Source organism: Antechinus flavipes, chromosome 2 (assembly GCF_016432865.1).
Source record: "Antechinus flavipes isolate AdamAnt ecotype Samford, QLD, Australia chromosome 2, AdamAnt_v2, whole genome shotgun sequence".
NCBI lineage: Eukaryota > Metazoa > Chordata > Mammalia > Dasyuromorphia > Dasyuridae > Antechinus > Antechinus flavipes.
The window spans coordinates 410,642,998-410,666,164 of record NC_067399.1 but is presented as its reverse complement, the minus strand read 5'-3'; the positions used below and the strand labels follow the sequence as shown (position 1 = coordinate 410,666,164).

Here is a 23,167-nt window from a genome sequence, read left to right as displayed (position 1 = left end):
ACCCACCTTTAATTTGTGATTTTAACACCTACTGTCTTAAGAACCCGAGGCTAGCTCAATAGTTTCTCTATCTTGTCTGTGAATAAGCCCTTCACACAACATGGCAAAGGCAACATGAGTCACTATTCTATCTCAGGAGTTGCATAATATGATGATTAGAATAAAAAGGGTAAAAAACACAATTCACAATTAAAGGGGTTATGTTGGGCATAGATAATTTCTGTAGTGCCATCTGCTGGACTATATATCATATTCTGAAGTATATCGCCTTATACTTAATCTTTTTGCAAAGTCTCATTAAAAGTACCCTTTTTCAAAATGCTCAAAATCATTAATAAGAGAAATACAAATCAAAACTACAGTGAGATTTCACCTCACACCCAGAAATCTGGCAAAGATGACAAAACTATCGTTGAAAGGCTGATGGAAAGATAAGTACACTAATGAATTGTAGGTGGAGTTTTGAATTGGTACAATTTTGGGAACAACCTAGAATTATGTCCCAAAAAATGATTAAAATGTCTATAATATCATATAATGATAAAAAGAGAAGTTTCATAGCACTCTCAATCATAGCAAAGAACTAGAAACACAAAGTAGATCCATTAATTGGGGAATGACTAAACAAACTATCATAGAATAATTATAATGAACATTAGTATGTTTTAAGAAATTATGAGCATGATAAATAGAGAAGCATGAATTTATATGAACAAAGCAAAGTAAAATAAGCAAAGCAAGAAAAACAACATACACAATGACTCAATACTATCAATGGAAGGACAACCAACCACATAATAAATGAAACTGAACACTGCAAAATTATAAAAATTAAGCTTAATCCCAAAGAAGGGATATGAGAAGATATTTCCCCTTAATCTTTCATAGAGGTTGGCTACAAAATGTGGAACATTGCTTAGAATGCCAGGTATTTTCAATGTAATGATGATTGGTTTTGCTGATTTTTTTTTCTTTTTCTTCTTCTCTTTTCTTTTAATTATTTGTTAGAATGTATGCCTCTCCTGCAGGATGGGAAAAGAGAGGAATACAGGAAGAAATCTAAGTATCAACTTAGAAATCTAAGATACCAATAAAAAATCTTTGGTGTTATTTTTATTTTCAAAAAATTATTCTTTCTCTTCTTGAAACTGGGACTGTTTCAGAAAATCCATAACCTCTGGTTTTCATAGCCAAGAATTTCTCAAATAAGCAAAATAGTTAAATCCTTCAAGGCACCTTACTATTCTGATTTGTAACACATCTTTCCTGAACCTGTTTTCCTTCCCTGAAATACTCTCCATGCTCCTCCCTACCCATCTAAACACTGCATATCAAATAAAAACCAACTTGGGTTCTAATTCTTCCTATACCAATTTTAAGTCAATGATACTCATCATTCACTCTTCTAAATTAATTTTAAAATAATAATAATAATATTCTATATTTCTCTAGCACCTTAGGTTCATCAAGCTTTTTTTTTCAACCTTGTGAGGTAGAACGTAACACATATCCATAGTGATTTAAGATTCACAAAATACTTCTCTCACAATCCTATAAAATAGGCAGTAAAGATATTATCATTCCCAGTTTACATACAAAGGAATATAGTTTCAAGAAAGTGAAATGACTACCCATGGTCACAAATATAAAATGTTAGAACCAGGACAGCTAGATGTAGTAGATAGATTGCTGGCCCTGAAGTCAGGAGAAACTGAGTTCAAATTTGGCTTCAGACACTTAAAACTTCTTAGCTGTGTGATCCTGGGCAATTCATTTAACCCTAATTACTTCAGCAAAATAAAATAAAATAAAATGTTAGAACCAAAGTCCCCTGCCTTTTTCCATTATACCAGCCTTGTTTATTGGCTAACAACTAATCAACAGTGCTTTGTGACATCTTTGGAACTGTTAACCTTAAATTGTTATTTAAATTATTGTATAATTATTATTTGCTTTTCCTGTATTTGCATTTACAGACAGTGGGTGAATATTTAATTGAATGATTGATTGGACTGTAACCAAGGCTAAATGGAAATTCTATCGACTAAAATCTGGAGGGTTCTTAATTGCATCTCACAATAATAATAAAAACAAGTCAAAAGAAACATAAAGGTGTCCTCTAAAATCTCTTCCTATCCTGAGATTCTATTTTGTATGATGATAAAGCAGCAATTCTCTAAATAAGAAAGCAGAAAGTGCCCTCTAGTGACACAAACATATTACTTCAGAAGGATACAAATTCAGGATGTAGACTGGAAGTTCTCTAACTACACATCTTCTATTACACCATTCTTTGAACAGGGGGCAAAGCAGATGGATACCTATGACCCTCCTCATGTTCCATAAAGCAAAGATTAGATAACATAGGAATTCAGTAATTAACATTTGTATCTTTTCTTTTGGGTTATACTATTTTTAATAGCTTGTGTTTTATCTCCCAGTCATAATTCCATCCTTCTTTTCTTGTAAGTTCCAATTCATTAGTTATTAAATTTTATTTAGTCTCCTGATCAATATGCTAAACATAAGAGGATATAACAAAAATTTAGGTAAAGCATCATTCCTATCCATAGACAGCTTTAGTGGAATACCATAACTAATCTCTTTTTGCAAGGAAATAAGAATCCTGCAAAGAAAAGCCTCTTTTGTCCCTTTGTGGCCTGAATAATTAAAAATATAGAACTGGAAGAAGGGAGAAAGTCCTTTTTAAAAATATATTTATTTATTTGTTTATTGTTATATTTTTGAGTTTCAATTTGTTTCCTTCTCTCCCTCCCTCCCCCTCAACTCCATATTAGAGAAGATCAACATTTGATATAGATATGTAGAACTAGACAACCATGTATCAGTTCTTTCTCTCGGGGTGGACAGCATTTTCCTTCATAAATCCTTTATAGTTCACATGAATGATAATATGACTCAGATAGCTTAGTCATTCAGTTACTCTTTGAACAATATTGCTGTTACTGTATACAATATTCTCTTGGTTCTGCTCATTTCACTATGTATTAATTCCTGCAAGTCTTTCCACATTTTTCTAAAACCAGCCAGCTTGTGATTTCTTACTACCCAGGAATATTCCATGAAATTATAAGCTCCTTATGTATAAGGACTAAGATCTGCTTCTTACTACTATGTTCAGTGACTATGCAATAAATATTTGTTGAATTAATAAATGAATGAAATAAAGACTTTCCTTTCAGATGGTCATAAGTTCACATTTCTATATTTTACTTAACACTTATACTTTTTCTATTCTCTTTCTCTGTCTGTCTGTCTCTATCTATTTTTGTCTCTGTCTCTCAGTCTCTTGTTCTAAGCTATTACAAATCTTTCCTAATAACAGGGAGTCCTGTGGCTATAGATTTCTCAGGACAATTAAACATAAAAAATCTACTTCAGAAAAAAAGATATAAAAACAAAAATTCTAGGAAAAGAAAAAAACAAAAAATGAATCTCTATACTAAAGGATATTTCATCTGTCAGAAATGAACTCCAGTTGGGCAAAAATTTAAGTTAAGGCTGCAGCACCTAAGTAGTAATTTTAAAAACCTGTTCAGTTTACCTTACATAAAAAGTTAAGTAGGTGAAAGTAAATAAGCTTTTTCTCCAAACTAAGTAAAGGGGATACTTTTTTCCAATGGTGACCCTCTCCCTGTACCTCATGGCAAGGTTCTAAAACTCCTTAACTAATACATAAGGCACTTGCTCTCCTAATTGGTGATTCCTCCCAGGAATAATGGACTTCATCTAGCTCACCAGTTCAGGAATACCCTAGCCATGCTTCACTTTACCCTCTACTACTTGGCCATTTTCTCCCTAGCCAGATTACCAGGCACATATGTCTTTCAGGTCCCCTACCTCCACTTTCCAGTTCTGGAATTGTAATTAAAACAATTCTGCCACGTATAAGAAGTCACATGACCAACAAGATGAAAGACTTAATTTTCTTTGATCTTTATGACATCTCAAACTTCTCCAAAATATGAATTATGCATAAAAGAAAAACAATTTCAGGTACCTCCATAGTCTAAGACAAGACTTTAAACTCTCTCTACACACCACCCCTTTTTTGCCCAACAGATTTTCATACAACCCTGGGCATATACATATATAAATAGATATATAAATCAAATATTTACTGATAATAAATTATAATGAAATTTATTTTAAAGCAATTCTTTGGAAAATATAAAATTTTACTATTTATGAAAGATGAGAATGAATTTGCATACTAATGAAATAGATATGCTTGTTTATTTTTACATAAATAATTAAATCTTGGCAGAATAGTTGATACTGTAGGATATAGAGCACTTAGAAACCTTTTACTGTTGTCAAATTTTTTATTACCCCTACATTCAATTACAAGACCTCATATGCAGTTATAACTCTCAGTTTAAGAAACTTTGGTTTAAGACGCTAAGAACTCTACTAAACAATAATGTGATGAACTAACAGCAGAGAAAGCTTATCCCTAACCCTTAACTCACTCATTCAGCATCCCTTCCCCAAAAATCACCATGCTCTGAAAGGTCTACACATAGCAATGTATAATTTTGCCACAGAATTCAATTTTACACACACTTTCTTTTCAGTGTCTGAAACAAAACAGAAAAGGTTGCCAAGACAGGGGCAAACTTGTGGCAGTGCTTTGTGCTACAACGGTCTTAAATCAAAGTGCTAAGAACATAAACTGTTTAGGGTAGGGCACATGTGTATAGCTGTGTGACATTCCAGTAAACCCAGTATTCAGCCGAGCTCAGTTCTATCCCACCAGAAGTGAGTTAGAGCAGAGACTAAAGTCAATAAAATATGAATTACCCAAAGTAGGAGTAGGATAATATAGTCCAGTCCCAAGGAAAATTACCATTAAAGGAGAAAGATTCAGAAAGTGAGCAATGGGAAAGTATGAGAAAAAAACTGAAATTACCAAAGATCTCGGAAGGAAAAAAACTCAATTAAAGACATTGAGTTTAAATATGTAAACCAACAGAGAAGGCATTAATATCAAAAGTGATTTTGGTCTTCAAATCAATTTAAAGAATCCAGATATTTATGAATAAATATTGAAAGACAAAGTAAAATTAATCAATTCTTGATAAGATAATAAATGATAGTACAGCAAAATATTACTGAATAGTAATAAACAATGTAGAATATTTTCAAAATAGAATATAATTGACTAGGAATGCAAAATAGAAAAGTAAAGGACAATCTGGAAGAAAAAAAAGCAAAACACAATATAGTTCGAGGAAAACATAATATTCTTGGAGGCAAAACATAGATTTTAAAGACAGGAAACATAAATATAACTTACAGATTTATAGTTCTCCCAAAAAAACATGACAAGTAAAAAAACCTGAAAGTCATAATACAAGAAAACTGCCTAGGACTTCTAAACATACAACAAAGTGTCAATTGAAAAATCCAGATTACATCCAGGAAAAAAAATAATAAATAAACCTATGCTGCAAATTCCAGGACACAATGATTAAATTGAAAAATTCCAATGACAAAGAATAAATTTTGCAATCAGAAAAAGACCCTCAGATTTAAAAGAAAAGTAAATTTTAAAAATACTAGATTATTTTTTACTCATCAGAAACTGAAAGAGAAAATGGAGTAATATATTGAAAAGAGCTCAAGATGATATAGCAAAGTGATATACCCTGCATACCAAAGTGATACACCCTACATACCCTGCAAACCTAAGCAATGTGTCTCAAAAACGCAAAAGAGTTCAAGATGCAAACCAAGGTGATATACCCTGCAAACCTGATCTTAAGCACTGATATTTTTAAAGATTGAAATTTGGGGGAGAAGGGAAGAAATTTTAAATATTGCTAGAAAGAAAACCAGAAGTAAACAAATTATTTACTTTGCAAACTTTTTTAGGTTCCTCAGATAAGACAGAATTATTAGAAAGATAAACATTGCAAACAAAAACAATAACAACAGAAACATCATCAAGAGATTTCTTTCTAAAATCTCACAAAGTGATAAAACTACAGACAGAAGTAAAATAGAAATGATGGTGGAGAAACAGGGCTGAACAATTCTGGATACTTAAACACTTAAACACTTTACCTATAGGTGCAAGAATGTTTTTATGGAAGTAAATTACAGAATGAAGAGTGGAGACATAAAAAGGACAGGGAAGAAAGAAAATAGAGGGGAATATATGATATATTTTAATCAACTCAAAAGTTAATAATTAGAAGAATATAATTCCTATAGTCTCTTAGAAAGCAGAGCATATTCAGTAGAATAGACAAAAAATAAAGGGAGGGATTGAAGAGGAGAAAGGGGAGAGAAAAGAGTAAATCTCCTCCTTAGATCCATGCTCTCCTACTCTTCCGAATATCAGTTGCCACCTATCTCAAAAGAAGGGGAACCAGAGCTCCTAGGTGGCAACTGATACCCAGAAGAGTAGGAGAGCATGGATCTAGGGAGAAGATCTTATGGCAAATAGGGAGGGAGGGGGACAGGAATGACCATAAAGAGAGTAAAGGTTAATAATACATCCAGGTACACAGGAAAAATACTCCTATGGATCAATTTCTTCTCTATAACCTGCAAGAATTGTTATTTCTAAGAAAATAGCACAAGAGCAAAAGAAATTCAGAGGACAAAATCTACAAGGCAATAACAGAGAAACTATATAAAAGAGGGTACTCAATATAGGTATCCTAGAAACTTTAATTCCACGAGTAATAAGAGAATAAAGAAGGATTAAATAAGTAGAAGGGCCATGTACCAAACAAGTAAAGTCCAGAATAATCATAAAGAGAATATTTTTAAAAAATAAAGAGAATGACTGAAAGAAATCTTTTTTTTTTAAAGGCATAAAAATGAAAATTTTTAAATTTACAAAACAAAGATGAGGACAAGAAAGAGAATTTTACTTGACTACATAACTGAGAGGGGGATGAATAAATAGGAAAAAAAGAAACTAAAAGTTAAGCACAATGTCAAAACTAAGGAAATACAAATGGAGGTGAAGGGGAGAATGCAGATGAGAGGAAAAGAGACCTGTAGGAACAAAATTATTTTAAAGTGGATTAAACTAAAACAATTGAAGAGACAAAATATTGTGTTTACAGAGAAAGAAGGGGGAATTTTTTAATTTGGAAAAAAAAATAGAGATAAATAAAAGAAAGCATAAACTTAACTCATAACTTTAACTAATTGTGATTAAATTAAACAAAGCAATAAAATGAATAAGAAATAAGAACAGATAAGAATAAAAAGAAAATAAGAAAATAATCCCCCCAAACTATCAGTTGCTTATAAGTACATATCTAAAAAAGCACACAGAATTAATATGAAGAAGTAGAAAAAAAATTTATTAGGTGAATTTAAAAAAATCAGGTTAATCAAAAAAAGGCATTAGAATTATGCTATCAGATAAAATGGAAACAAACATTCAAAACATAAAAAGAAATAAACAAGGAAATTTCTTGGTACTGAAAGAAACATATGCAACAGGACAATATAAATATTAAATTTATATGCTCAATCTCTTAGAATATAAATTCAAAAAGAAAAAAATGAACTGAACTACAAGAAGATATATAGATAGTAATTCAGTAATGGCAGGAGCCTTCAATATCTCTCTCAGTTTTAAATAAGTCTAACAGAATGATAAATAAAAGAGTAAATATATAATTAAACAAATTTCTGGAGAAACTATATCTAAATAATGAGTGGACCAAAAGACAGATTATAATTTTGTGATAATAATGAAATGACATACCAAAATTTTGGGGATGCAACTATGGTAGGCCTCAGAGAAAAATCATATTCCTATTAACATACACTAGCAAAATAGATAACAAGGATAAGTCAATTGAATATGTTGTTTTGAAAAAGTTGGAAAGCCAACAAATAAACAAATCTACGATAAGTACAAAAAGGGAGATATTAAAATAAGAGCAAAAATAATTCAAAATCAAAAAAACCACAGAAATAAATAAAACCAAACTCTGATTCTTGGAAGAGACTGATATAAAATTGATAAATAATTAGCCAAGGTGGAAAATCAAAGCAACAAAATAGCAAATGAACAAGGCAAAACCATAACAAAATCAGAATGAAAAGATTAGAATTATTATGCAGTTATTTGCTAACAAAATTGAAAACAGAAAAGAAATAAATACCTCCAAAAACATATCAAATAACCAGCTAACAGATCAAATAGAAATCTTAAAATAATTCATTCTCAGAAAAGAAAATAGAACTAGCTATAGAAGAACTACCAAAAAAACCTAATTCTTATGGATTTACATGAGAATTCTACAAAATTTAAATAAAATCATTTCATACAAACTATAGGAATTTATCCAAGAAATCATTCATCATGACCAAATTGGATTTATACAGGGATGGTTCCATATTAGAAAATAATCAATACGATTAGAAAACAAACAATCACTAAAAAAAAAATTAGTGAAATGGAAAAAAATTCCATAGAGCAAAACAACTCAATTGGACATATACAAAAAGAAGTAAAAAAAAAAAAAAAGCTAATGAAGAAAATAACTCACTAAAAATCAGAACTGAACAAATAGAAATGACTGATTCATTGAGACATCAAGAATCAGTCAAGCAAAACCAAAAAAATGAAAGATTGAAAAAAATGTCAAATATTTACTTGGAAAAACAACAGACCTGGAAAATAGATCTAGGAGAGATAACCTAAGGATCATCAGACTGCCAGAAAATTATGATGAAAAAAAGAGCCTAGATGCTATTTTACAGGAAATCATCAAAGAGAACTGCCCAGAAGTAATAGAACCGGAAGGGAAAATAGGCGTTGAAAGAATTCATTGAACACCTTCTGAAAAAGACCCTAAAATAAAGACTCCGAGGAATATTGTGGCCAAACTTCAGAATTTTCAGACTAAAGAAAAAATTTTACAAGCAGCCAGGAAAAAACAGTTCAAATACCAAGATGCCACAATAAGGATCACGCAAGATCTGGCTGCCTCAGCATTAAATGATTGAAGGGCCTGGAATCAGATATTCCGAAAGGCAAAAGAACTTGGAATGCAGCCAAGAATAAACTACCCAGCTAAGCTGAGTATTTTTTTTCCACAGAAGAAGATGGACATTTAATAAGATAGAGGAATTCCACCTGTTTCTAAGGAAAAAACCAAACTTAAACAAAAAATTTGATCTTCAACAACAGGAATCAAGAGAAGTAAAAAAAGGTAAAAGGAACTCTTGAGAACTGTATTCCTGTTGTGAATATACATAAAAACCATATGTATAATTTGATTTTACCGATATAACATAAAAAAAGGAAGTAGAAATGGAAAGGGGATAGTGTCAGAAAAAGGGAAGACGAGAAATAAAAAGAGGGAAACTACATGTGACAATGAGGCAAAGGAACTCTATCATATATGAAGGAACTTAGAGAGGGGGAGGAACATTGTATGAATCCTACTCTCATCAGAGTTGGCTCAAAGAGGAAACAATTGACATATTTGTTTTACAGAGATTCTTCTCTCACTTCATTAAAAAGTGGGAGAGGAAAAGGGAGAAGGAAAAAGAGTAATAAAGGAAGGATACAAGAAAGGGGAAAGGATTCAAAGGGAGGAGGAAGGGATACTAAAGAGGAAGAGCTGTGCGATGTTAGTGGGACCAATAAGTTTAATACTAGGGAAGAAGGGAAGGAGGGCAAGAAAAAGAAAAGTATAATCTGGGGATATTAGGATGGCAGGAAATACAGAATTAGTCATTTTAACCATAAATGTGAATGGGATGAACGCTCCCATAAAGAGGAGGTGGATAGCAGACTGGATCAAAAGTCAGAACCCTACAATCTGTTGTTTACAGGAAACACATTTAAAACAGGGAGATACATACAGAATAAAGGTAAAAGGCTGGAGCAGAATCTATTATGCTTCAGGTGAAGTCAAAAAAGCAGGGGTAGCCATCCTTATCTCAGATCAAGCAAAAGCAAAGATTGATCTAATTAAAAGAGATAAGGAAGGAAACTATATCTTGCTTAAGGGTACTATAGACAATGAAGCAATATCAGTATTAAACATATATGCACCAAGTGGTATAGCATCTAACTTCCTTAAAGAGAAGTTAAGAGAGTTGCGAGAAAACAATCAACATAATTATATGAAAAACAAAAAAATCCAAATTGCATTATTACCTCAATAGCTAAGGAAAAAGCCTTTGACAAAGTACAACACTTTTATGCTTTAAAAAAAGAAACCTACAGAAAAGGGAAAAGAATATATGTATTCTAAAATGTTTATAGCAGCTCTTTTTGTGGTGGCAAAGATCTGCCAATTGCAGGGATGCCCCTCAATTAGGGAATGGTTGAACAATTAGGAAATGTGGTATATGATTGTGATAGAATATTACTGTATTATAAGAAATGATGAGCTCAATGATTTTAGAAAAACATAGAAAAATTGCACAGCAATATTGTTTTAAGAACCACTTTGAGAGAATAAATTATTTTGTCTTTTATAAATACCCAAATTAACTCTTAAGGACATATAAAAAAAAAACACTATTTGCATCCAAAAAAAAAAAAAAAAAACTAACAAAAAGATGTATAGAGAGGTAGCTAGATAGCACAATGGATAGAGCACCAGCCCTGAAGTCAGGAGGACCTGAGTGTAAATCTGATCTCAGACACTTAATGCATCCTAGCTGTGCGACCCTGGGCATCACTTAACTCCAATTGCTTCAGGAAAAAAAAAAGACACAAATAGATGTATAGAATAATTATAAATAGATAGACAGAGAGACAGACAGATATACCTATTTATGGGTAATGTTAGCCATGGGAAGCAAGGTGAAAGAGAGAAGAAAGAAAGGAAAAAATGTATACAATATATAATATCATATATTTGAAAAGATATGCATAGATTTACAGCTTCATGTATAATCATTTTTATTATACTACAGAAATGCTTCCTTTATTTCACAAATTAAAAAATAAAATAAACTGAAGGAAAAAACCTACAAAGTATAGGCATAAAAGTGTCTTTTTAATATCAAAAATTATCTATTTAAAACCAAAAAACAAACATCAATGGGAATGTACTATGTTGAAGTGATATGTTTTAACTAAATAAGAGGTAAAATTATTATTGTTGTTTTGTCAGTTGTGTCCAACTTTGTGGTTTGCCGTTTCCTTTTCCTGATCATTTTACAGATAAGGAAACTAAGGCAAAAATAAGGTTAAAGGACTAACCAAGGTCATATGGATAGTAGGTGTCTGAGGCTAGTTTTGAACTCAAATTCTCCTGACTCCAAAGCTGGCACTTTAACCACTACAACACCTACCTATCAAAAGATAGAATTATAGAAAATAAAAGAGATAACCAATTATATGAAACTGAAATTCAACTTCTACACAAACAGAATTAAGATATTAGGATATGAAGGAAAGCAGCCAAATGGAAAAAACAATTTATGTCAAATTTCTCTAAAAAGGGTTTGGTTGATACCTGATATATATATGCAATATTTTTATTTCCCAATAAATATAATAGCAAAACAAAGATACCCATTCTCCACACTATTATTTAATATAGAAATGTTAGCAATAAGATGAGAGAAAAAAATTAAAGTTATAAAGATAAGTAAAGGAGGGCTGTCCCCTCTCAGAGCTCCAGCCCTGCACATGCATGTGGCTAAACATACCAAGAAGGTCAGAATTGTTGGTAAATATGAAACACATTACAGTGTATCCCTCAGAAAAATGGTGAAGAAAATTGAAATTAGTCAGCATGCCAAGTATACCTGCTCCTTCTGTGGCAAGACGAAAATGAAGAGACAGGTAGTGAGTATCTGGCTTTGTGGATCCTGTATGAAAATAGTAGCTGATGGTGCATGGACCTACAATATCACCTCTACAGTCACAGTCAAATCTACCATCAGAAGACTAAAGGAAGTGAAAGACCAGTGGAATCTTTATCAAATATCTGTAGCCCATAGTCCAACAATAAATGGGTTAATTTATGGGGGAAAAAACAAAGAAGAAGGGCTGTCCCTTCTTTAGAATTCTTCTTTAAGAAATCCCTATTTGCTGATCTGTGATAACTTTCTAAGTTAAAAAAAAAAATCTAGGGAATTAATAAAGATGCTAATTGCAACAATAGATTCAAGAAAATTGGGGATTATGAAATAAGCTCTCAAAATCAACTGTATTTCTATATAATAATATCAAAAAGAAAAGAAAGGGAAATCCCATTAAAAATAACTACAAAATGCATGAAATACCTGGAGATCAATCTACCAAAGTATATAAAGTAATTGTATAGATTCAATTACAAAGTACTCTTTTAAAAGAAACATAAAAAGTTGAAGCAATATTCAATGCTCATGTCTGAGCCATGTCAATATAATAAAATTATAATAACTACCAGAATATTTATACTTTTAATGTTATATGAATCAAATTATTAAAGGGATACTTTTTAGAATCCAATAAATAATAACTCAATTCATTTGGAAAAATAAAAGATCTAGAATATCAGGGGAAATAAGGCAAAGAAGTAAAGCCAAAGTGGTAATTTCATTTTCAGACCTCAAACTACATCATAAATAATTTTAAGCCAATACTACTTGGCTTAAAAATATAAATATAGAACAGTGAAACAATCTAAACAAGAGAAAAATAAAAACCATAGAACTTAATAATTTGTTGATAAACAAAAAATATATAATTTTTAGTATAAATAAAACCTCTTAGATGTTGTTGTTCTTGTTTATCAATATATATAGGGAACTCTCAATGAGAAAAATCCTGTCTTCCAATGTAAATCAGCAACTACTCTGCAAATTATAATCTTAGAAAATTTCTTGGGGGTATTGAGAGGTTAGGTGATAAGCATGATAAACAGAGCAAGTTTGTGTCAAAGGGGATTCCTGAGCCCAGGTCATTCTGATTCCATTTACTACACCACACTTCCTCTCTGAATACTCTCTTCTTAAATTAAAAAAAAAAAAGATGAGTAGAATATTTTAGATTTTTAAATTTAATTTTCTATTTATAAGCCATAGATTTTTTAAGGGGAAAAAGGAAATGTCAGTGGTTTTCTATCAGGAAAAGCTTCCCCTTGGTCACTCTCTCCTATACATAAGATTTAATCTGTTTCATACTCCCTGCCCATCCTATTGAAAAAGCACTATGAGAACAGTAAATAGCTTGAGATATATTTAATATGCTAAGGATAAAAAACTCAAGTCTCCACACTTGGTCCAAAAAATGGAGGTTGGTGATGATAAATATTGTTACCATGGAAACATCTTCCCACTCCCCTGATAAGGATAGTCAGAGCACATATTTGGTTTCAGTGTGCCCCCATTAAAAAAAATAGTTTCTCAAAGAGAAAAAGAGGTCAGTTCACAAGAGATCAAACACCTGCAGGCATATATCCTCAAGGAATATGAACAACAGAATTTACTAAGAATCAAATTCTTATTCCTTTAAGTTTCCCTCTTAGCTACTACTCCCTCCTCCCAAAAAATAGCTCCGAATTTGCCAGTGTTCTGCTCTAACTCACAGACACTAATGATTTCCCACCTCTATTTAGACTGTGAAAATAAGGTTCCAAAGCTCTATCAGTGACAAGGAAAAGTGCAAGCTCTGGTATATTCTTGAGTTCAAGAGAAGCTGAAACAATAAGCAGGCTTGATATGTAAAATCATAGACTATTAAAGATGAGGTCTTACAGATGACCTATTTTAAATCTCTTTTTATAGACAAAGAAACCAGTTCAGAAATTAGTATTTATTATGTACATACATTTGCAATAGAAAAGTCAAACCAGATGTATAATCAACCAGAAAGAAGGGCTAGAACCTGTGAGTCATCTTTCATTTATGAGATTCAAGATTATATTCATAAGGCAAGATCAAGATTTTCACCAAAGAAAGAATAAAAGCATTTATTAGATGCTTACTATGTGCCAGACACCATGCTAAGCATTTTACAAATATCATCTTACTTGATCCTCACAACAACTTTGGGAAATTCTATTCTGATCCCCATTTTTTTTATAACTGAGGTACAAAAAAGTTAAGTAATTTGCACAGGATCACACGGCTGCCAACTGTCTGAGACAGGATTTGAATTCAGGTCTGCCTGACTCCAGGCCAAACTCTATATTTATTGTGCCACCTACTTGTCTTTATCTGATCAAAGGCCATCCAGTTCTTTACCATTAATTAAAATCAACAGACTTCTGATTGAATACTTCCAGTAAAGTTAGCTTGTGCAAGAATTAGTTAATTCAAGGTAACCCACAGCCACAAATCAAACTCCTCACTTTTTCTACTTACAAAGAATTAGAAAACAAAGTGAATGCCCCTCAATTGGAAAAGGTTAAACAAACCATGGTACAAGAAAGTGATTATATGCTACTGCACCATAAGAAATGATGAATATGAAGAATAAAGTGAGGCATAAGATGAACTGATGCCAAATGAATCAATTAAAACTAGGAAAATATTCACAAGGATTAAACCACTTAAGTGGAAAGAATAAAAACAACAAAAACAAAAAACCTGGATGCTATTTAATGATAATGAAGCTTGGTCTAGAAAAAAGTATGAGAATTCATTTCCTCCTTTGCAGAGACAGGGGATTATGGATGTAGAAGACTGCATACACTTGGATGTTTTGATTAGTTTAGCTGAATTATTTTTTTTCTTTTTTCATTTTTTTTAATAGGGAATCTTCTTTACGTAGAGAAGAGGAAGGTAGTTATTAAGAAATGAAGGTGATATAAAAATGTAAAATATCAAAAGATAAACATTTTAAGCTATTGTTCATGTATACTTCTCTCTAGGTTTTCATATGGCACTGTGTTGTGCCACAATTCTCTTTTATTGTCTTGACTCCGTTTCCCTAAATTGTCCTGCCTCGGTTTCCCTGAATTGTTCTGCCTCAGTTCCTAATTGTTCTGGTCAATCCTGCAACACCACCCTTCCCTCCTAACCATGATGATTCAGATAAGGAGAAAGACCTTCTGTCTTAGACATCATCAGAATGGTGGGTGCCTCTCCCCATTCCAACTTATCAGAATGGTGGGTGCCTCTCCCCATTCCAACTTATCAGAATGGTGGGTGCCTCTCCCCATTCTGTAATCCCAGTTTATCAAATGTCCCCCATGCTTTTCACCGACCCTATCAGAACCAGATCCACTCTCAGCACCCTGACTCTGCCCCTGCCTCTGTCTACGGGATGTATCTGAGCCATGTATGTGTATGTATGTATGTACATATACATATATGTCATTGAGAACCCACATTGTTTGCTGGATTCTTGGAGACAATAGTCTCATTCAGCCCTGGGACCAAACCATGGATCCATTTGATCCCAGTAAATCTCTCCCTTTCAAATAAAATATTATAACTCTAATCTCTATCTTGCCTTAGTTTCTCCGGCATTACAACTGCTTTTTCCTAGTTCACTTTATGACGGTTCCACCTCACTTTCTCAGTCTCAGTTCTTGGCTTATCATCTATGAATGCTGTACAAGATTCTTTCATAAGTCCTCTTCTCTACTCCCTCTACTCATTCTCTCTCAGTGGCTTAGCCAGTGCTATTTTAGCTGTTATCTCTATGTAAACGAATCCCTTTGTATGTAATCAGCCCCAGGCTTTCTCCTGAGCTTCAGTCTTGGATCACCTGTTGGATATTTCAAACTGTAAGAAATCCCATTGGTATATTAAGCTTAACCTGTTCCAAACTGAATTTATTATCTTTCCCCCTAAATCCTCCCCTTTATCAAATTTCCTTTCCCTTCCTTCTTCCAAGATCTCTGCCCTTCCCTCTCCCAGTTTCTGAAATCCACCCTTTGGCATTATCCTGGACTCCTACTCTCCCTTATCCTACTTGTCCAATCAGCTGCTAAATGCTGATGTTTCTACATTCCCATCACCACTCATAGACCTCACTAGTTCAGATCTTCAATATGTCTCATCAAAATTAATTCAAAAGTCTTACAACTGATCTCCTGGCTTCAAATCTTGCTCTTAGGTACACTGCTCCCAAAGTCAATTTCCTCAAATAAATATATATGAATTCCCCCATACTCATAGGATAAAACATAAACTTCTCTGTTCAGCTTTTAAAGTCCCACAAAAACTGACCCCAACTTATCTTTTCAGCCTCATTGTCCATTACCCCAATACACTCTTATGATTCAGCCAAATAGTCCTTCTCTCTGTTCCTCACACATGACACTCCAGCTCCCATCTCTGTGACTTTTGCACTGGCCACCTCCCATACCTGGATGCTCTCCCTCAGTAAACCTCTACCCATTATCCTTCCTGCTTACACAAGGGAAAAGGGGGGATGGAAAGGAAGGCAAGGCAAGGCAATAATAAACACTTATTTAGTGCCATGTGTGGGCCAGTCATATGCTAAATGCTTTAGAAATATTATCTCATTTATACGATGATCAATTCTGATGGGCATGGTCCTTCTCAACAATGAGATGATTCAAGCCAGTTCCAATGATTTTGTGATGAAGAGAGCCATCTGCACCCAGAGAGAGAGTTGTGGGAACTGAGGATGGATCACAACACAGGGATTTCATTTCGTAACATTCTTTTGTTGTTGTTTGCTTGAATTTTATTTTCTTTCTCGTTATTTTCTTTTTGATTTGATTTTTCTTGTGCAGCAAGGTAATTGTATATATATATATGTATGCCTATATTGGATTTACATACATTTTTACCATGTTTTAACATTGCTTGCTGTCTAGGTAAGGGAATGGAGGGAAGGGGGAAAAATTGGAATGCACCATTTTGCAAGAGTCAATGTTTAAAAATTATCCTTGCATATGTTTTGAAAATAAAAGGTTTCAATAAAAATAAATAAATAAATGTTATCTTATGTGATCCTCGCAACAACCTTTTGAGATAGGTAGTATTGTTATCTCTCTTCTACTGATGAAGAAACTGAGAAAAATAGATTAAGCAACGTGTCCAAGATCACACAGCTGGTAAATGTCTGGGGCTGGATTTGAAAAAAAAATTATATATATAATGAAAAAAAAATTTTTTTTAATTTTCACACATATAAAAAGAAATGTATTTAGACAGCTAAGTAGCACAATGAGTTCAGCACTGGGCCTAAAGTCAAGGAAGACCTGAATTCAAATTCAGCCTCAGATACTTAGTATCTGAGGTTCACTCTGTGTGAACCTAGGCAAGTTATATAAAACTTCTGATTATCTCAATTTATCTGTAAAATGGGGATAAAAACAGCATCTACCTCCCAAGATTGCTGTGAGAACCAAATGAGTTAATAATTGTCAAGCATTTAGCACTGTACTTGGCATATAATAAATGCTATAGCTATTAGTACATTGGGGAAAAAACTGTTCTTTGAAATGTATTTAGGCAGTTAGCTGACCCAGTGGATAGAGTGCTGGACCTGGAGTCAGGAAAAACCCACGTTCAAATCTAGCCCCGGATATTTACCAGCTGTGTGATCTTGTGCAAGTTGTTCAACCTGTTTTTCTGTTTCTTGATCCTTAGAATGGGGATAATACCACCACTTATTTCACAGGAAGAATGGTAAGATGGAAAGAACAGGTGACTTGGGTTAGAATTCCAGGTCTATGATTTATTAGCTGTATAAATTAGCATTTAAATGACTTAAGGTGAAAGTTTCCCCATCTGTAAAATGACGGTGTTGAATTGAATGAACTCTGGAGCCATTTCTGGCTTTAAATACCACAAACCAGAAGGCTGGCACAGTAGTCTTGGCTAACAAACACTTACATAGATCTTTAAGATTAGGAGAGTACTTTACATATACCATTTCACCTGGTCCTCACAACAACCTCATGATGCTGTTATTAATCATTTTACAGATAAAGGAACCAAGGCTGATTAGATTTGTGATTTGATCAGGGTCACACAGTATAAGAGTCAGGATTAAAACTCAGTTCTCCCTAACTCCAGTATCCCATCTATTATGCCAAAATTCCTCTCTAGTATAATGGGCACAGAAGGTCCCCAAAGAACTACCCTAAATGGCTGAACAGTTTCTATCTTCTTCCTCTAGTTTTCTATTATTAAAATTCAATTTAGTTATGAATTTTACCACCCTAATTCCATGGGTCTGAGAGCACCTGTAGAAGCAGAAGAACTTAGCAAGATGAGGTCACTGAAATCCACAAGAGTAGTGTTGAAGAAAATTCAGCTTTTTGAAAATGTCATGGAAACTCAATGAGTAGAAGGGCTCTTAGAAAGAATTTCTTTCTTCCTTACTTGAGAAATAAATACTTCTGTATTCAGATATATAAATAAGAGTATGGAAGAGAAGAAAAGACATCACTCCTAGAACCAAAGGATTTGAATAATAATTCCAGTACGTCCTACTCTCTAGGTCCCAGTTTCTTCTACAGTAAAATGAAGAATTTGCAATCTCCATTTGACAAATTGTCAAAGGTTATGAAAAGTCTTTTCTCCAAGGAAGAAATCCAAGGTGTGTATATATGTATATATGTATATATATATGTATGTATTTATTTCAAAAGTTCCAAATCATTAATAGAGAAATGCAAATTAAAGCAATTCTGAGGTTCATACCTATCAGATTGGCAAAGATGTCAAAAATGGAAAACAACAAAAATGGAGGGATTTCAGGGAAAAAAAGCATATCAATGTGTTGTTGGTTGAGTTATAAACTGATCCAGCAATTCTGAGAAGTAATTTTGGAACCATGCCTCCAAAAATCACTAAACTGTACACACTCTTTAATCTAATGGTACTCTTCTGGGCCTATATCAAAGAAAGGAAAAAAATGTCCTTATTGCAAGAGAGAGAGAGAGAGAGAGAGAGAGAGAGAGAAGAGAGAGAGAGAGAAGAGAGAGAGAGAGAGAGAGAGAGAGAGAGAGAGAGAGAGAGAGAGAGAGAGAGAGAGAGAGAGAGAGAGAGAGAGAGTGTATGAGTGACCACAAGTAACAAAGAACTGGAAAATAAGGAAGTGCCCATAAATTGTAAATTACTGAACAGAATATGTTAAATGAACAAAATGAATTGTTCTGTAAGGGTTGATTAAAATTTTAGAGAAACCTAGGGAGAGTTATATGAACAAATACAAAGTGAAATATGAAGAGTAATTCATATAATAACATTATAAAGGCAAATAACTGATCAAAGTTTGATCAAAGCTGACTAATACTCTAGAAGACCCATTATGAACCATGCTATGTACCCTCTGACAGTAGTGATGGACTCAAAGAATAAAAAATTTATTTTGCTTGACTTGCATATTTGTTTCCAGGGTTTTATTTTTGTTTTTGATTTTTTGATGGGGAAGAGGGAGAGGTAATGAAAATAAATGGTTATTAATTGAAAAAAAATTAAATGAAGAGCTTGGTTTAGATAGTCTCAAAGGTTACTTCCAGATCTAAATGCTATGAACCATTAATTCCTAGAATGCAAAATAAGAGAAGGAACAAAGTCAAGTCAGGAGTCTTGGCTGTACTGCCCACTCACCATACAACCATATGAAAATTTGATAAAAAGTATATTTTTGAATTAGGTAATGATACATACCAGTCACAAAGGCTGAATTCTCTTCTTAACATTTAGACCTAAATAGACTCAAATAGTGCTAGATAATTCAAGCTTTGATGAAGGCTTTGAGCAGTGAGACTTATAAGAATAGCCTATAAAATGCAGTAAAAAACATTTGCATTATTTGAGTATTATACCTCAGAAACCCAATTACTGATTTATATAGGTCAGTCTTTCAGCACAGGAATATGAAGAACAAACTGCAATGTCTCTGACTCAAGCCATTCTACCAAGAATAAGATTAAATATAACATCCATTCAATATTTTTTACCTTTCTGGCTAACAGAGTCTTACCCAGTCTCCCTTTTGTCTTTTCTGGCCCTAATCTGCGTACTGACCGGCCCTACTCTCAACAAAATGGAAGGTCTTTGAGGCCAGGGGCTGTCTTTTTTTTTAATTTTTATTCCTAGCACTGAGTATAGGGCCTTTTACCTAGTAGAAGTTCTGTAGGAATGTGTTGAATTAAGATGTGAATTGTAAATAAATAAAAAAGGGAGATAGAAACTTGGGAGAGCAGTTGAGAATTAAGTAGTGAATGGTTAAACTGGACTTGGAATCAAGATAACCTAAATTCAAATTCTCTTTGCAAACTTGGCAGTCACCTGACCTCTCTCAACCAGAAAAATGATAGATGGTTTGCAATGCAGCTCTTTGTTGAGGGAAGGTTTCCATGATGATGAAATCACTTTCTTTGCACATGTAGGATGTAATAATTTCCATAAGTCAAGCTAGAAATGATTGATGTTAATAGAGAACTAAAGTCTTCAAAAATAGTCTCATAATACAATGATTTGACAGTATCAGTAAAGAGAGCAGAACTCCATCAAGAAAGAGAAAAGAGAAGAGAGAGAGAGAGAGAGAGAATTTAGACAAATATAGACAAAAATTTAATTTTGTTCTAATAACCCTTGATTGAAAGAGCTCAAGTATATGTCAGCTTTTGAAGAAGACAGTGGAATAATTTAGCAATTATTCTCCTAGACATTTGAAAGATTAATGGCTTTTAATGCTTTATAAAGTTGTACTACTATTCAGGAAAAAGGAAATAAAAGAAATCTCTCAAATATATTCAGCTATTTTAGATAATGAGAACTATGGAAAATGCTGTTGCTTTGAGAAACACTAATAATCCCAGAGTTTATGAGACTCAGTTTATTCCAAAGCCAAACGGAGGAGGGAGAGGAAAAAAGTAAGAAATGCTTCATAGCTTATTTAATTTCATCTTGCCAGAAGTTACCCTAATGTTCCTAAAGTCTGAGTACTTAAAAGCTTAAAACTGCTCTAAGACTTTTGAGGCACCGTGTTTCAGAATTCCTTCCTACTCCCAAGGAGCCCTTTCAAAATCCCCAAGAATTACAAAGTGAGCTGACTGATCCACTTCTGATGGACAATGGAAAATTTCCTATCAGTGTGAACTAGAGCAGTTAGCCTCTATGATTGTCTACAGTATTAATAAATAGATTGGTCAAGATTCAACATACTTTGTAGTAATTTTTTTAAACTTCTATTCCATCAGATTTGTAAGCTAATATTGTGAAAATGTTACCTACGTAGTCCTAAAGCTCTTCCCCACAGCCCCATGAATACTACTTTTCTTAGAGGAAAAGTTTCTAATATGTAGTTTCCCCATAAGTTTGAGTGATCAGTGAAATCTGAATTAACTAAGGAAAAAAGATTTAAGTTTTCAAATATATTTATTAAGTAATGCATGCCAACAAATAGAAACAAAAAGTTTACTTGGCATTGGACTTTGGATACAGGGATGGACAGATTTTTATGCATTAAAAAAAATTAATATAAACCAGGATATAAGATTAAGTGATCTGATTTCTAATTGGAGGAAAAAATAGGGGCTTTCCAAGTTGAAAGGGGTAGAGTGAATAGGTATAATTCCCTAAAACCAAAAAAGGCATGGATCTCCCTCCCCCATTATCCCCAAATGTCTGTATTCTATCAGAGAAACAAGGAAATAATTAACTGATTAACCAATATGGAGTGTTTTCAGGTAAGACATACAAGTTGTACAATTGTGAGAAAACTTTGCATCAGTATTCAAATCTGATTGGATTTTTGATCAGCATAACTAGATCCTTAGTTAAGAGTATCTAAGCAATAGGAGAGCAGCTCTGTAGTACAGTGGAGAGAGCATGAAGTCTAGAGTTAAGAAGATCTGAGTTTAAATCTGGTTTCAGATTTATGTGACCCTGGACAAGTCATTTAACTCCTATTTGCTTCAGTTCTTCATCTGTAAAATGGAGAAAGGAAATGGCAAACCACTCTAGTATCTTTGATGTCCATGGGGTTTTCTTGGCAAAGTAACAGGAAGAGTCCAGCTTCCCAACCATGTAGAGCTAGGTTAAAACAATGCAATAATTTTCTCAGAAAACAGAAACTGGACTGTATCCATAATTGAATAGAAAAGGCACTGAGCTAGATCCAGACTTGTGACTACAAGATGGAGACAGCGTGATTCACTCAATTCCCATAGCTGAGAATACATTTAAGAAGCACTTATTTCCTGTAATGAATTATACTATAGCATCTCTAATACTAACAGAGATATAGGCCAAAATTTTTTTAGATCTGTAGTGTAGAAGGTGGGAACTCTGAAAAGGTAGAGTTAAGGCTCAGTATAATTGATTTAATCCTAAAAGTATTAACTCAGTGGAAGTGATGAGATAATTGGTTCCCTAGTGATATGATTGACTTATACTCAGTATGATGAATTGACTTAATTTTAATAGCGTATTTAAAAGGAAGACAAAAGCAAAGGCTTCTCAGAGAGGTCAGAGAATGAAACTGCTTCTTAGTCACCTTGTACCATCCTCTCACAAGAGAAGATCCATTCTGGGTTGGATCTCCAGCAGCCACTGTCAGGTGGCTCCCGTGTATTCCAACAGTTCCCCATATTCCAATACTGTAGACTATGGGCAATAGTCCCCCTGATATTGTGTGAGTATTAAAAGCCCTAGAAAAACTGAATAAAAAGTAATGGATGAATATATTTTCTAAGAAGTGGCCAATTCAAGAAACTGGAAACTGAGTGGATGCCCATCAACTGGAGAATGGCCAAATAAATTATGGTATATGAATATTATGGAATATTATTGTTCTATAAGAAATGATCAGCAGGATGATTTCAGAAAGGCCTGGAGAAACTGACATGAACTGATACCTAGTAAAATGAACAGAACCAAGAGATCATTATACACAGCAATATGATTATATAATGATCAATTCTGATGGACGTGGCTCTCTTCAACAATGAGATGATTCAAACCAGTTCCACTTGTTCAGTAATTAAGAGATAGCCATCTAGATGCAGAGAGAGGACCTTAGGAACTGAGTGTGGACGACAACATAGCATTCTCACTTTCTCTGTTTGCTTGCATTTTGTTTTCTCTCAGTTTTTTTTCTTCCTTCTTGATCTGATTTTTCTTGTGCAGCAAGATAACTATGTAAATGTATACATACATTGGATTTAACATATTTAACATTGGACTACAAAAAATGCCATCTAGGAGAGGAGATAGGGGGAAGGAGGGGAAAATTTGTAACAGAAAGTTTTGCAAGGGTCAGTGT

At 33.4% G+C, this 23,167-nt stretch overlaps 1 protein-coding gene across 1 annotated transcript; it reads left to right on the top strand.

Annotated features, from left to right (window-relative positions):
* Nucleotides 1–11,659: 11,659 nt before the first annotated feature.
* On the top strand, nucleotides 11,660–12,037 carry LOC127546750 (60S ribosomal protein L37a-like). The gene has a single exon (XM_051973709.1). The coding sequence runs from the start codon at nucleotides 11,660–11,662 to the stop codon at nucleotides 12,035–12,037; it is 378 nt and encodes a 125-aa protein (XP_051829669.1).
* Nucleotides 12,038–23,167: the final 11,130 nt, after the last annotated feature.

Coding starts and splice junctions, on each gene's coding strand:
- LOC127546750 (XM_051973709.1), top strand. CDS start 11,660: ATGCATGTGGCTAAACATACCAAGAAGGTCAGAATTGTTGGTAAATAT.